At 39.5% G+C, this 13,920-nt stretch overlaps 1 protein-coding gene across 3 annotated transcripts in view; it reads right to left on the bottom strand.

The window, feature by feature from the left end:
- The window catches only part of NR5A2 (nuclear receptor subfamily 5 group A member 2), a 167,740-nt gene extending 153,852 nt beyond the window's left edge, over positions 1 to 13,888 (bottom strand). The window contains exons 1-4 of one of the 3 annotated variants that reach the window (XM_069074503.1): positions 13,235 to 13,888; positions 8,527 to 8,645; positions 6,908 to 7,049; positions 3,194 to 3,843 (exon numbers count right to left, since the gene is read on the bottom strand). In XM_069074503.1, the coding sequence (XP_068930604.1) occupies positions 3,194 to 3,843; positions 6,908 to 7,049; positions 8,527 to 8,645; positions 13,235 to 13,316 (993 nt within the window). In that variant the 5' untranslated portion in view covers positions 13,317 to 13,888. Of the gene's footprint in view, positions 1 to 3,193; positions 3,844 to 6,907; positions 7,050 to 8,526; positions 8,646 to 9,779; positions 9,921 to 10,263; positions 11,611 to 13,234 lie in introns of those variants that run through there. The other 2 variants (XM_069074504.1, XM_069074505.1) reach the window with 2 other exon arrangements.
- Positions 13,889 to 13,920: the final 32 nt, after the last annotated feature.

The raw sequence follows: 13,920 nt of genomic DNA, 5'->3' as shown, positions 1-13,920 counted from the left end.
ATCATCATCATCATCATCATCATCATCATCATCATCATCATCATCATCATTATCGTCATCCTTTTAGGATAACTAGTCTCTAGATGTTCACCCTATATTCATCAGTTGCTCTAGACTTTCTATTCTTTTTTTTTTTTTTGCCTAGGAGAACTTCCCTTGTCCAAAGTTGAGGAGAAATCATTAGAAGCTAATTTACTATCTTCTGATCCATAAACACAAGTTTTTCTTCATGGAGGGAGGTCTTGTATCTGTCTTTCATTTCCAAAGATGGAATGAAAAACTGAAAACTATGTGACATGTATTGCTTCTAAATGACTGGAAGGAACTAATACTAGCCAGAAGATGCCATCTCCAAATCATTTTTAAGGCTCTGGTTAAACTACATTTTTTAAAAGCTCTCTATTGTCCAGCCTAGTGCCTTTTTACTGTTCTCTGTACACTTTCTATTTTTTTTTTATCCATCCCTATTTCTTTTTAGGAGGGAATGGGAGATATATACGAATTTATACATCCTAAATGTAGCATCGTGGGTTAAAAATCTGCCATGGTATATATAAGGCAGAATACAAAAAATTAACTTTTTCCCTCTTAAAAAATATTGAAAACTCCCCTCCACCCCAAGATCTTTTGTTTATGTTATCTATCTATCTATCTATCTATCTATCTATCTATCTATCTATCTATCTATCTATCTATCTATCTATTTATCATCTATCTATCTAATCTATCATCTTTTCCTTTCTTCCTTTTTCTTTCCTTCCTTCCTATCTTTACCATATAAGGAATTAAAATATTTTAGTATTATTATGAAAATGATTTTGATCTTGAGTCTCCACCAAAAGGATATCAGGAAAACCCATGGGGCCCTAGACCAAGCTTTTAGAGCCATTGTTTTTGAAAATCAACTATTTCCAGGATATTAGGTATGTTTTGATGCTTCATAAGGTTTTTCAATGACCGTTTAGTCAGCTATTCATTTGCTCTGAATGGTAACTTGGTGTTCCCAAAGATTCATTGCAGTTTTCTGTACTGTTTTGATCACTTACTCCAAAGTGGCAGACCTCGAGCGCCCTGGGAACCCTAGGAAAAACTCTGTCACTGATTACTAGTAATACTATTATTAGACAATTGAGATATTAATGGTAGCCTGGAGATTTCTTCAGTGACCAACACTTATCTTTTTGGAGTTGAAGGGCACAAAGCATGTTTTGTCCGGTTCAAATGTTGTATGCCTGCCAAGTCACTTTTGAATGTACGTGATTTCAGGAGGGAGGATTTCATATTTTAGCTACAGTAGATACCCATGATTTAAAAAAAAATATTGAAGTAATGCTAGTTAATGACATCATGCCCATAAGAGTCAGAGATCTTATGTATAGTCTAGGTGAAGGAGCACTGGATTTGGCAGATGAAGACCTTTGTTTAAATCCTGGCTTTATCATTTATTTCCCATATGTCCTCTGGTATATCACTTAATGAAATTATAAAACCTTAAGTACTTACTATTGTTCAGATCATTTTGCTAGGCACTGAAGATACAATAAAAAAAAATTAGGAATAGTCCCTGCCCTCCAGGAGCTTACATTCTAGGGAAATTGAGTCCTCTTTGATTTCAGCTTCCCTAACAGTAAAAATGAAAGAATTGAACTAATTGATTTCTAAGGTCACACCTATCTCTAAATTCAATCAATTTCCTTCTATAGATGTCTCATTACAACTTTTCAAATCTTGTCAGCCCATCAACATTTTTCAGTAGTTCCCCAGAATCAGTGAGGATTACAGTGAGGGATACACATGGAGAAGTCTCCATGGGCAAATGGGCAAATGCTTTATCCTCAGGTTAAGAACCCATGGTCTAGTCCAAGCACCTAAGGAAACTAAGACCCAGGTGAAAGACCTTCTATGGAAAGCATCATTTCCCTATGGCCAAGCTCCTCCACAGTAACTAGTCCTCAAAGGTGATTTTAACTCTTGGTTACCACTAATATCAAAATCTGAGCAGGATAAGAATTTTCCTTCTCATTGAGTTCTTTGAGAATAGGGACTGTCTTTTGCCTTTCTTATCTCCAGAGCTGAACAGAGTGCCTGGCACATAATAGGTGCTTAATAGATATTAAATGACTTCTCTCATACATTGAAAAGATTTAAAACATCTCCTGAATGTCACAAGATGTGCAGTGACCAGAGTGTGTAGAGATGACTCCCCTTCCCCAGTAGACATTAAAAGATAGAGAAATAGAGTTTTCTGACTTTTTAGATTATTGTCCAGTTCAACTGGAGACTTAGTAGTCCCTCTTGGACCACCTTCTCATCAATAACATACCCATATTTTTTCCAGTTTTGTGTTTCAAGGTAAGGCACAATTAAAAGTGCAATTATGTAGTCAAATAAAGATCCTTAGGTAAGCAAATAACACAAGTGATTAAACATTTACGACACACCAATCCATTAAAAGACTAAAACCTGAATCAAAGCACTGGGCATTTTACCCATTCTCACATGGGTAAAATGTCATCCAATGACTATAAACATACCATTGGAATCTGTTCCCTGAGCAAACACTATACTGACCAAATGTCTAGGTAAACAGGCAGTAAATATCTATTAGACACAACTGAAAAGTATATATGTTTTGCATTCTTTGGAATGTAAATACAACTGCCTCAAGGTATTGGTCTTTTTTTTTTTTTTAGGTTAAAAGCAAGCTTATAAAGAAACTAAGAAATATACACCACATTTCAAAAGAAGTGTAATAATAACATTAATAGCATACATGTATATAGACTGAAAGGTTTGCAAATATATTATTTCACATATATTATTTCTTTTGATAAATGATGGAATAGATCCCATAGACTTTCTGGCATTTATGCTACTGGGTTAGTGTCATAAATCAATGAAAGTTTAATTGAGTTATACAGTAAAAACCCATTATCATGCAGTTCATCATTACTGCAAATATTTCAGGTCAAATCTTCTTGCTCAATGTGGCATACAATAAAAGTCTCTTACAAAGCTATATAACAATGGTATAATTTCTGTCCCCAATGTCACTATCGTAATAGGTTCTTACTCCATAAAACATATATGAAGACACATGAAGTGTATTATTAGTGCCAGAAACTTGCTATTATGGCCAAAAGCAGTTATTCCTTTTGTTGCAGAGAATAATTGATAACAACTTATGACCTACCTTGAGTTCTCGGAAGAATATGCTACTTCTGGCCCACTCAACAATGGAGAAGAGAGTTTGGTCAGCCATTTTGCACATAAGCCCAAATGTATTGAGCTTTTCATGTTTGCTTCTGTTGGCTTGCTCTTGCTGCAAGTATGCCATAATTTTGGCTTGGACTTGTGGCTCATCTGGCTCACATTTCAAAAGTTCCAAGATCAGATGTGGAATACTTGCCGGTGAGCTTGTCTGGTAACAACTGTCCATGTAGGAGTAACCCATTATTGACTCTGGAGAACTAGTGTAAGGATCAGGATACTCAGACTTGATCGCTCGACTTGGAAAGTGGCCATAGGTTTGGTAACCTTGCAGGCTTCCATGGGGTGGCATTGTCATGCTAATGGGAGAGGTTACAAAGGGACTTCGGTCATAGTCTGTAGGAGGCAAGGCAGTATGGTTCAGAGGTAGGCCTTTGGAAACAGAATGGATGTTCTGGATGGCAGAGGATATTGTCAGGTCAGTGGGCATTGCTTGTATCACCTGAGTCATGGCTTCTAGTTTGAGTCCATTGGCTCGGATAAGGGCTTTTTTCTGTTGCTTCAGGGCCCTGTCTCTCTTGTACATTGGTCCAAACTTATTTCTTCCCCCTCGCATTCGGTCGGCTCTTACAGCTGTTGGTCAAAAAAAAAAAAAAAAGAAAGAAAAGAAAGAAGGAAGTAAGAGTATAAATAAAGTGCAAACCAATAGCATTCTTCAGTTCAAAAAACACTGTTCGGAAATGTTGGAAATTGACCAAAACTGTTTTTGTGTGTGGTTGTTTTCATCACAATAGCCACAGGATTCCAAAAAAGTCATGTCTTTTTTATTTATGAATTCTTTCCTGCAAATGTGTTTTGTCATCAGAAAAATATTTTGGACATGTTGGGCTATATTAACCCTTCTTTGGACTTGGGGGTGGGGGTGTGCTTAATACCTGTCACAAAATAAAAAAGACTTTCTGTATTTCTCTTTGACTCTTTTATTAGAAATGAATGTTAGTGTTTATGGGCTCCAGTGCCATGTTGACTTGGGATTCTGTTCATAGACCCAAATTGCACAGAAGTTTTTAAAAAATAACTTATTCAGTGACACATTCCTTGTTTAAACTATGATTATTTTACTAGGACATCTTTTCCTTACAGAATCATCATGGTCATTTCATGAGAAAAGTGTTGGGGACTTGTTACTTTGGGAAAATAATTTTCATCTCTCCTTGAAGAGAATCTGTCACATTATCATTTTCAATAATGAGAGGCAATTTGGAACATTCTGGTGTTATTAGCATTAGAAACAGTGAAAGCAAATTTATTTCAATAACTGTCTTAAAAGTACCATTTTGCTGGGATTTGTCATAGGGATATTTTCCACTGTGGTCTATATAGGGAGAGTCATAGCACTGTTGACCTTGAGAAGGACCTTAGAGATAGCTTAGTCATAGGATCTTAGATGTGGAATTGAAAGATATCTTAGAGGTCACCTAATCCTACCTCTCACTTTACAGGTAAAGAAAGTAAAGGCCAGAGGGGTTTAGTTATTTGTCCAAGGTCACACAACTAAGTAAGCATCAGACCTAGGATCCTTATCACTCTACCCATGGGGAAGTTGTAATTATAAGTGACTGGTCTAAGATCATATAGCTACTTAATAACACTATATTGCAGGTGTCATTTGCAACACAAGAAGATATTTCTCATGTTTATGTTTGCATTTAATATATCAGTCAGTAGTTATTGTCAAGCTCACATGAAGACAATGACACTTAGATGGAAAACAGAACCCTCTGACAGTTTGTTGGCATAGGGTCAGAGCTAGAAGAGACATTAGAAATTATCTAGTACTGCTATTTCTTTTCCCAGATAAGTACATGTTAAATGCATTGCCCAAAGTCATAGAGGTTAGTCAGTGACAAAACTGGGATTTGAACCTAGGTCCTTCTAACTAGATTATTAAAATATCTGGAGATTAATTTTTGACCTTTTTATCCTAGGGATTAGTGTATCGTTAAAACTGTAATGTAAATTCTACAAATTCACTATAAAGGATATAAGCAAAAAGATCTTTGTACTTCATAAAATTTAAAAATCTGTGTTTCATAAAATCCCAAACTACAGGTTAGGGAAAGATATGCCCTAAAAGGCATTTAAAAATTGCAAAAGCATACTCTCAAAAAAAAGGGGGGAAAAGAAATCTAGCCTATTATCCTTTTGTCATTAAAAAAATTAAAATTAATTGAATATTGCCACTATGATTGGGGGAACAAATATATCATTTAAGAAAAATGATTGAAAGTGATATAACTTTTTATTGCAGAAACTATGAGTTTGGACATATTAATAAGAGTATATAGTAATACATTCATTTTGGATAATATCAATGAAAAATGAAACTTGACCTTAGTTATTTACTCTTTTCCACATCTATATTGAAGGGCAAATTATGTTTTGTGAGTGAAAATTTTCCCCATCTCATACAATAATTTAATTATTTTAAAATTACTACCACTAAGTACAGCCTCATGCCTTTTTTGATTACACTTTATGGAGGATTTCAGTATTCTGAGCAAAATAAAATGGCACCCCCAAATCAAAAAGCTTTTTTGATTTCATCTTAGCAATGACACTGATAATTAAGTCAAGTAGCAATTTCTAACTTTTTAAAAGGAATAAGGTGGAAATTCAGTAGGAGCTGCTTGTATCTCTTTGAGCTTCTGTATAAGACCTGAGTTTTAAATAAAAGAAGAAGAATAAACAAATATGGTGATTTTGGGACAAATAAAACAAATGAGCATTTGATATCAGGTACTTCACGCATCCATTGATGGGTCACCAACTCATTTACCATATTGAATTTATATGCTATACATCTAAGCTCTGTACACCTTGTAGATCAGAGAGTGGTAACCAAACATGGCAATAATTTATGGGCCCCAAATTATTTGCAGCAGTGCCAGAGCATATTCACTTTACATCCTCATACTTAGTATATTAAAAAAAAAGTATCAGTATCCATTTTTCAATACCAAGTTTAGAGAGAACCATGAAGAATCATTCTCTTTCTTGTCAAACCAATACTACCCATTTAAGATAACATGGTTTTCTTTTAGAATTCATAACAGAATTAAAGAAAATCCTTCAGTGAACTTATACCAACTCTCATTTTTCTTATATAGACTTAGAAAAACATACGGGAAAGATGTCACATGAGAAATTACTGTTCAAAGTTAAAGATTCTTTAGTAATTACTTTGAGGCTCATGTCAATATATATAATCAAATGAAAGTGATACTCACACATACAAATACAGACTTAAATCAAGGCTTAAGTAAAAGATATGAAAATCTATGATAGATTTAAAAAAAATTCCTAATTTCTCTTGGTCCTATATTAATCTTTTGATTAGTTTTCTTCTTATCTGGCCTGTCCTTTTGTTCAGTGTTAAATATACTTGCCCTCTTCTCCTAATAAATATATTTGATTCTGTTGGTTGCTGTTTGTTTTTCCATTAGGATTTAATCACTTTAAAAAATTGATACATAACTAGAACTTATAGCTAGGTAACTGATGGCAGTTAAAACTCTGACATTTTATATGATGGACCTTAGGGCCACAGGTTGAGAAAACAGTGAACTAGATAGTTCTTTCTTAAAGCTAAAATCTTGCAAGAGTTGAGGCAGCATGATCTGCCCAAGAGTCTTACCTTCTAACTTCATTCCGACACTTAGACATTTTTGAAATCGACAGTAAGGGCACCGTTTTCTCTGTGTTTTGTCAATTTGGCAGTTTTGATTTTCTATGCATGTGTACCTTTTGTTATTTTGGACTGTTCGCTTAAAAAAACCCTACAAAAGAGAGAAAACAGTAAAGCATATAATTCAAGCATCAGATTTCTCTGTTGGTGATTTCCTTAAAATAAAACATCAAATCCTTTTTCATTACACCATTTGAGCCCCGATGTGGTTCTGTGGTTTATTTTACATTTAAGAAGGATAGACCCTCCAAAAAAGTGCCAGGCTATAACTCAGATTTTCTGGCAACAGGGCTGTATTACTGTAGATTTACGTCAAATCTTGGAGAGACTTGGCTGGGGACCATTCTTTTCCTAATAGTCTGAGAATAAAACACCCTATATTGACCACTGTTTTTGTGTATGTGTGTTTAAAATATGTTTTTGGTCTGTTTTTAATATTTGTATTTCATATCTAGATATTCTTTGGGGATTGTGTTATTTTAAAATAATCTGATACAAACTAAGTAATAAATGGTCACAAAATGCAATGAAAATAGAACAGTGTGGAACTTCAGATCTTTCATAAACTCCAGAGTTAGCAATTGTGAGAGTTAAAGAGTAATAGAGGGAAGATATAACTCCAGTGAAATCTATTTGAACATGGGAACTTTTTTTTTTTTAGGAGAAAATGGTCTTTAAAAAAAGCAAACATTTTCCACAAGAAAACAGAAGTTTGGATACTTGTAGTATTTTGCCCATTTTTCTTCACTTTTTGGTTCAGAGGAATTATGAATAAATTACATGTCATTTCTTAACAGATCTACAAGAATGTTGCTCTCTAGTTTCATCCTATTAGTCATATAGGGAAACTCCATCTTGCTGTGATGTGGTCAATGAGAAAGTTTACATGATGCAGATTTAAAGAGTTATATAGATTTTTCCATATTAAAAATGCACTAATGAAAAAGAGCTATCATTTCATTTGGAAGGTTTAAAGGTCTCCACTTCATAAAATACCATTTCCTTAATTGAAATAAGTTATAGGTGACATATTAAGAAACTGATCTCTTATTGTAATAGAGTCCTACATATTGTGCTTTGCTTCTTTGCCATAAATTTCCAAATAGATACTTGTGTTCCCTCTAAAGGGTAAATGAGAATGAAACAATGGAAATGTAAGTGGATATTTTTATGTTGATGGCTAAAAAATAATCCTAGCCCTAAATAGTGACCATGAGGTAAAACAAAATATATTTGAGAAATATATTCATGTTTTCTTTGAAGAAAAACAATGCTCTAAATATTTACTAATCACTTGAAATCAATAGTTAGGGCTGTTGGAAATGAAGGTCTCTCTCCAATCACATCCCTTCGAGCAATAAAATATTTCAAAGTACTGAAAATGGCAGAGGCAATTTGGAGCAGCATGAGTTTTCTTTGCTTTATGATATTTTTCTAAGAATCTCTCCAAGAAGTGACTTCCCTTAATTAAAAAAAAAATTAGCCTAAAGAATCCAAAGCCATTGAATGACACATATCTTTTTTGTTGTGAACTTTTAAAAATTTCTAGTTAGCAATGTGTGCCAAACCTTGCAGCTTTCACAGGTGAGAAGTCCATAGTGGTACCCAGACACTTTATCCCCACAAACTGGACAAAGTTCTTCAAGATCTTCATCATAAGAGTAATTCACCATTTTAAATTGAGACACTGCAAGAGGCAAAAAATACAGACATGTACATATATACACACAGAGACAGATCTTGTTATAGACCCCATTAATTCACTAGTGCCAGGAGTTGGGATTTTGTGGTTAATAACATCTCAGGGATTGTTAGGTGGCAGACCCTTCAGAGACCCTATACAAATGAAGAAACTTTTTACATAACTCCTGTTGGATTGAGTTAAAAGAAAAAAAAAACATTGAAAATAAAACAACAAGCAGCTTGTGGAACTAGGTAACACAGACTTTGTTTTAATTTGTAAAGTTATCTTTAAAAGTGTTAAAATCATCATGGAGCAAAATTTGAGTTACCCTATAGAGGACCACAAATTAGAGAAGAAAGAGTAACATAAAATTAACCCTTTAAGTGTCCTTCAAAGTCCTCTGACAAAGACTAATTCCAAAATACCACTTCATGAGGGGTGGTGGTGGTATTTTCCCCTCTTCCTCACAACACAACCCTTCCAACAGACTGGCTTCCCTTAAGCATCTGTTATGATAATAACACGGGACTGCACCAATTAATCTACCAAACAATTCCACTCCTCTCCTGGCCGTTCTACTCACAGTGTTGAAGGTTTAAAATATTGTACTGCAACCTAAAACCCTGGAAATTTGATTCTGAGAAGCAGCCCTTATTTAACAAAAGTCTGACACTCCCTGGGCTCAGATCTGCTAGATTAATCGAAACATCCAAGTTTCCGTATCGACAGGGCTCCTGCACTGTATATACACTTTCATCTCCCCACAGTGAAAAATCTCATGTGAAAAGGGGAAAAAAAAAGTGGAGGGGAGAGGAGGGAAGAGAGAGAAGGGGACCCGAAGAAATAAATCAGAAGAAGGGGAAGGTACACACGAGGGTTTGGTTTGGGGGGTGAAGTATTGAAGCCCCGTAATGAATTTCACATGTTTCCGATAATCATTGCAAAATATAAACACCTTTAGATTTCCACAGTCAAGTTAAACACTAGTCAGTTCCCAAAGACGCGCCAGCCAACCATCCTGGATCAAGTAACCCACTTCCTATAGAGAAAGGACGGCGAATGACTAGCTGTAGCTAAAAAGATGTATAAAATGTAAACAGGAAGGTCAGCAGTTAGGAGACACTGAAAAAAATATACCTGATTCAACCACCCTGTCTAATTATATTCATTCACAAGAGGTGGCTGCAGTCTTCCAAGGAGGGAAATGCTGCTTTAAGCGACTTTGAGAAATCTCCGAGCGGGAAAAGGAGCTGGGAAAAGTGGTTAAAGGCAATCGCCCTGCCCAACTCTGCCGGTACCCACTTCTGGGGACCCTCCCCTTTCACTTCCGAAGTGAAGGCGAGCTCTACTCTAGCTCATCCCTCTCCTCAGTCCCACATTCCGCCCCTGCCCAGCTTGGCTCCTTACCGACCTGCTTCGAAAACAGCGCCTGAGCTAAGTTTGTTTTAAGTTAATCAATGGCATTTTGTAGCCTGGCGGGGTTGGGATGGGGAAACGGACTCCCGGGCAACAGCAGAAGTCTCCTTTGATTTGTTTACCCGCTAAAGGGGGAAAATGTTTTCTCCCCAAAGCCTCCCTCCCTTCCAATGACCCCCAATGCACAGCACGCTCCACTAACTACCTGTCCCATTTGCCGTCATCTCAGCAATGACAAGCAAAGTCCTCTTTGCCTGTGGATTTTGGGGGCCTCTCGGATCTAGGGCAGCTGGTAAAAGTCCTAAGTCTCCAGAGCAGAATTGATCTCTTAAAAGTTGGAGCCTGCCAACAGCAATGGCAGTAGCAGCAACAGCGAAAGTCGGGGACCGCTTCAAAAATGTCCTCGACGGACACACGGAGACGTGGGGAACTTGGGGAAGAGCTCCAGTTCCAATGTTGCTTCTGAATGAAATTTACACCTTGCCAGGAGGAGAAATATTCCGCTGGGCTGGCGGCGAGGTTGTGAGGCTTAAGGAAAAGCAGTTAAAGAAATAAGGTTCTTCACGTCTTATGGAGAGCTTATGGAGCGTCCGTGGGGGCTGCTATTCGGGCTCCCCCACTTCTATAGCCCAGCCCTCAGGCTTGGAGAATGTGTGTCGCAAGGCTAGAGGTTGAAGACTTGTTTGTTTATGCGCAAATCGCTCCCAATGATTCTTGATTTTGTTTTCATGGGACTTTTGGAACAGAAAAAAAAGCCAAAAACCCAAGTGGACTTCACGTTGAAGTGTCCCCTGTTCCCCGAATCCTCGCCCAACTATCTAAGGAGGCTCAGAGAATGCCGAACTGCTTCCCAGTCAGATGCTCCTACTTTCGAGGACAGGGTATGAAGAAGATGGGGGGGGGGGGAGTACTTCTCAAGCTTCGGAAAAAAGCCAAAGTCAGAGCGGGGAGGGGTGTGGGCTCAAGAGGGAGGGGGAGAGGAGAACCCATTTTTAAGAACTTTTCAGTGACCTAGATGGACAGGGTCACCGTGCCCTGATCTGACTCGTTTAATAACTTGGGCGAATAGAACCCATGCAAAGTCACGCTTCCTCTCCAGCTCTAGCGTCCTCATGCAGCTCTAGAGAAAAGAGGGATGTTGCATGAGAAGTGAGGGACTATGGCTGGAAATTAAGAAACTGAGTGGCGAGCAAAGAAGTTGAGGAGACCCCGAGACGCTCTAACCAAACCTTCTTCCCTAGCGGATCTTTTCCAATGGAAAGAGCAATTTTGTCCCTTTGGATTTCTCTTTTAGTCACTGAACAAGCACCTGCCTGATGACTGGTTCGGTTGTGACTCGGACCATCGAGAATAGCTGGGAACGAAAATTTATCTTCCCAACAAGAATTTCTCTCCCATTAAGAATGAGGGTTTGATAGAATAATAACACTAAGAAGAGGCCTCCATCACCCAAAGCCAGGGTTTGAACCCACAACCCCTTTGAGAAGTGGGAATGGGTGGGAGACCAACTTTTTCTCCTCTTGTTATCAGGGTAGGAACTGTCTTACTTTTAGAAAATAAGTATTGAAAAAAACTGTACTGTCTCGAATAGCTTTTTTTTTTTTTTAAGTTCTCTCTCTTTCTCTCCTCTTTTAAATTGCAGCTAGCACCTCTTCCTCTTTAAAAATACAGAACATCTAGGAAACATATAATCTGGAGTACGAATGAGTAACTTTTCCTACTTAGACTTGGGAATTTGAGACAGCCACAAAGATTCAAGCCCACTCTTAACTCAAGTTCTTTCAAGGAAGAGAATTTAAAAGGGGATCTTTCTGCAATTTTACTCTCTTGATCTACAGCCTCTCATCATTTATGGGGCTTTCAACACTTGTCGGCCAATTCGGCCGCTGGGGCAACGCATTCTGAGGCTTAGGAGTTGATTTTTGGAGAGATCTTAGGTCTAAAGGAGTCAGTCACCTTGCCCTCTGCTGAGGCTCAGAAATAAAGTGGGGAAAAACCCCTCTAACAACTGCCTTCAGGGACTGAAGGGCTACTCCTTTAGCCACCCCTCCCAAACTAACTCCATACTTGGGGTGGGCCTTCCGCAGAAGTGTAGTCCCTATGAGTTCAGAGGGAACGAAGTCCTTCTATAACGTTGTCCCTTAACTCTGCACTTTCAGTCCCGGTCCCTTTAAAGTACGCAAAAGGGGGATGGCAGGAAGTATTCCGAGATCACAGGCCAGGCAAACACCACATCCTGAGCGGTGGAGGCGGTGAAGATGGAAGAGCACCGGTGACTTTTCCTCGCATTGTTCCCTCCCACTCCAGCCAGTCTGCACTCCCCCACCCCAGGGCAACTGTGATAAACTTCTAAGCTGCTTTAATGCAAGCCAGATCTGGAGTTGCTATTTAGGAGTGCGGTGAAAATATAGCCAGCGGAATTTATTTGTTTTCTTGTTAGCAATCAAGAGCCAGAGAAACAAATGGGACTTACTTATTCCCAATACTCTGATTGAACTAAGTGCATCAGGCTAATCCGCTGGCCTTCCCACCCCCACCCCTTTCCTTTGCGCTGGGTTGTGTCCGGGAGGGGGTGCCCTTCTGGTCCTTTTAGCCCTTCGGATGGCTTTGAAGTTGGCCAAACACCGTCCTAGATCCCAGAACTTTTAGTCTGGTAGCTTCTAAGGCAAACCCTTCATTGGCGGTCCTCCCCCCCCTTTTTTTTTTCTGGGCAATTTCCTTCATCAGAATCCTCCCTTTCATTCTTCCTCACCTGAAGTAAGGAAACTGGAAGTTAAGGTGAAGTTATAACCAATTTCCCCAGCCTAAGAAAGTGCTCACACTTCTAAGGAAAGCTTTACTCGTTTGGGTCACTACTATTATCACCATTATTAACGTTCATGTTTAAAGTTCTGACCAGCGTTAAGTCTCCCGGCCGAGGATCCCAAAATCTTCAGTTAATTAGGAGCGACAATTAGCTCTAACTCGGGAAATCTCCACCCTGAATTGTTCAGAAGTCATAAACTTTTATGAAGGTACCTGGGGAGCGGGATGGCTCCGAATCCAGACCAACTCACAGCCTGAGCCCCAGTCAGTCAACCACAATGCCCGGCGAGCAAGAAGGCAGCTAACCAGTCAGAGCCCGGGAAACGAGGGAAGAAGGGAGAGAGGGAAGGCGCCGACCGGTGCCGCCTTACCTTGCATGTTTTCCGGCATTTGCCCCTGTTCCCCATGCGATCGGGCGAGTCCTAGGGCTTCCGTCTCCACTTTGGGTAGCATGACAAGACGGCTGCGAGCCGGGATGGGGGGTCCGTGTCTGTCCGGAAGCCCAGCACCTGGACACGGGCAGCACAGATTCAACTCGAGCGGACAGGAGAAAGGGGGCGATCGGAGAGGGATCACCCACCCCTTCCCCTCCCCTTTCCTCCTCCTCCGGCCTCGGCTGCTCCCCGCCTCCGGCCTCTGGGACCCCTCCTGCCCTGTGCTGTCCGGCTCTGCCCTGCCCTTTTATGTACGTTCTGTCTTACTCCTCTGCTCCCGCGCTACCCTGGAGCTGAGAATAAGGAGAGCGCAGGTTAAGGGGCTAGACCGGGAGCACAGAGCTTGGACGCTGCTGACAGGCTTTGCCTAGAACAGCAACAATTACTATAGCTGCCCGGAGAATTGATCCATGCGGAGCTTCCAATCCGGGAGCTCTTTGCCGCGGCTGCTGCTGCTTCGGCGGCTGCTGGCTGCCGCTGCCGCTTACTACTGCTGCTCCTGGACAGGGTCTTCCCTTGACTCCTTTCCCTCTTCTCCCTCCCTCCCACCTTCCCTCATGCTCAGGATCAGCAGGGGTCTCTCTCTCTCTCTCTCTCTCTCTCTCTCTCTCTCTCTCTCTCTC

This window comes from Petaurus breviceps, unplaced genomic scaffold (assembly GCF_028583685.1).
Source record: "Petaurus breviceps papuanus isolate PSGF00001 unplaced genomic scaffold, PetGlider_PUasm1.0 90895, whole genome shotgun sequence".
In the NCBI taxonomy this organism is placed as follows: Eukaryota; Metazoa; Chordata; class Mammalia; order Diprotodontia; family Petauridae; genus Petaurus; species Petaurus breviceps.
This window is presented reverse-complemented; position numbering and strand designations above follow the sequence as displayed.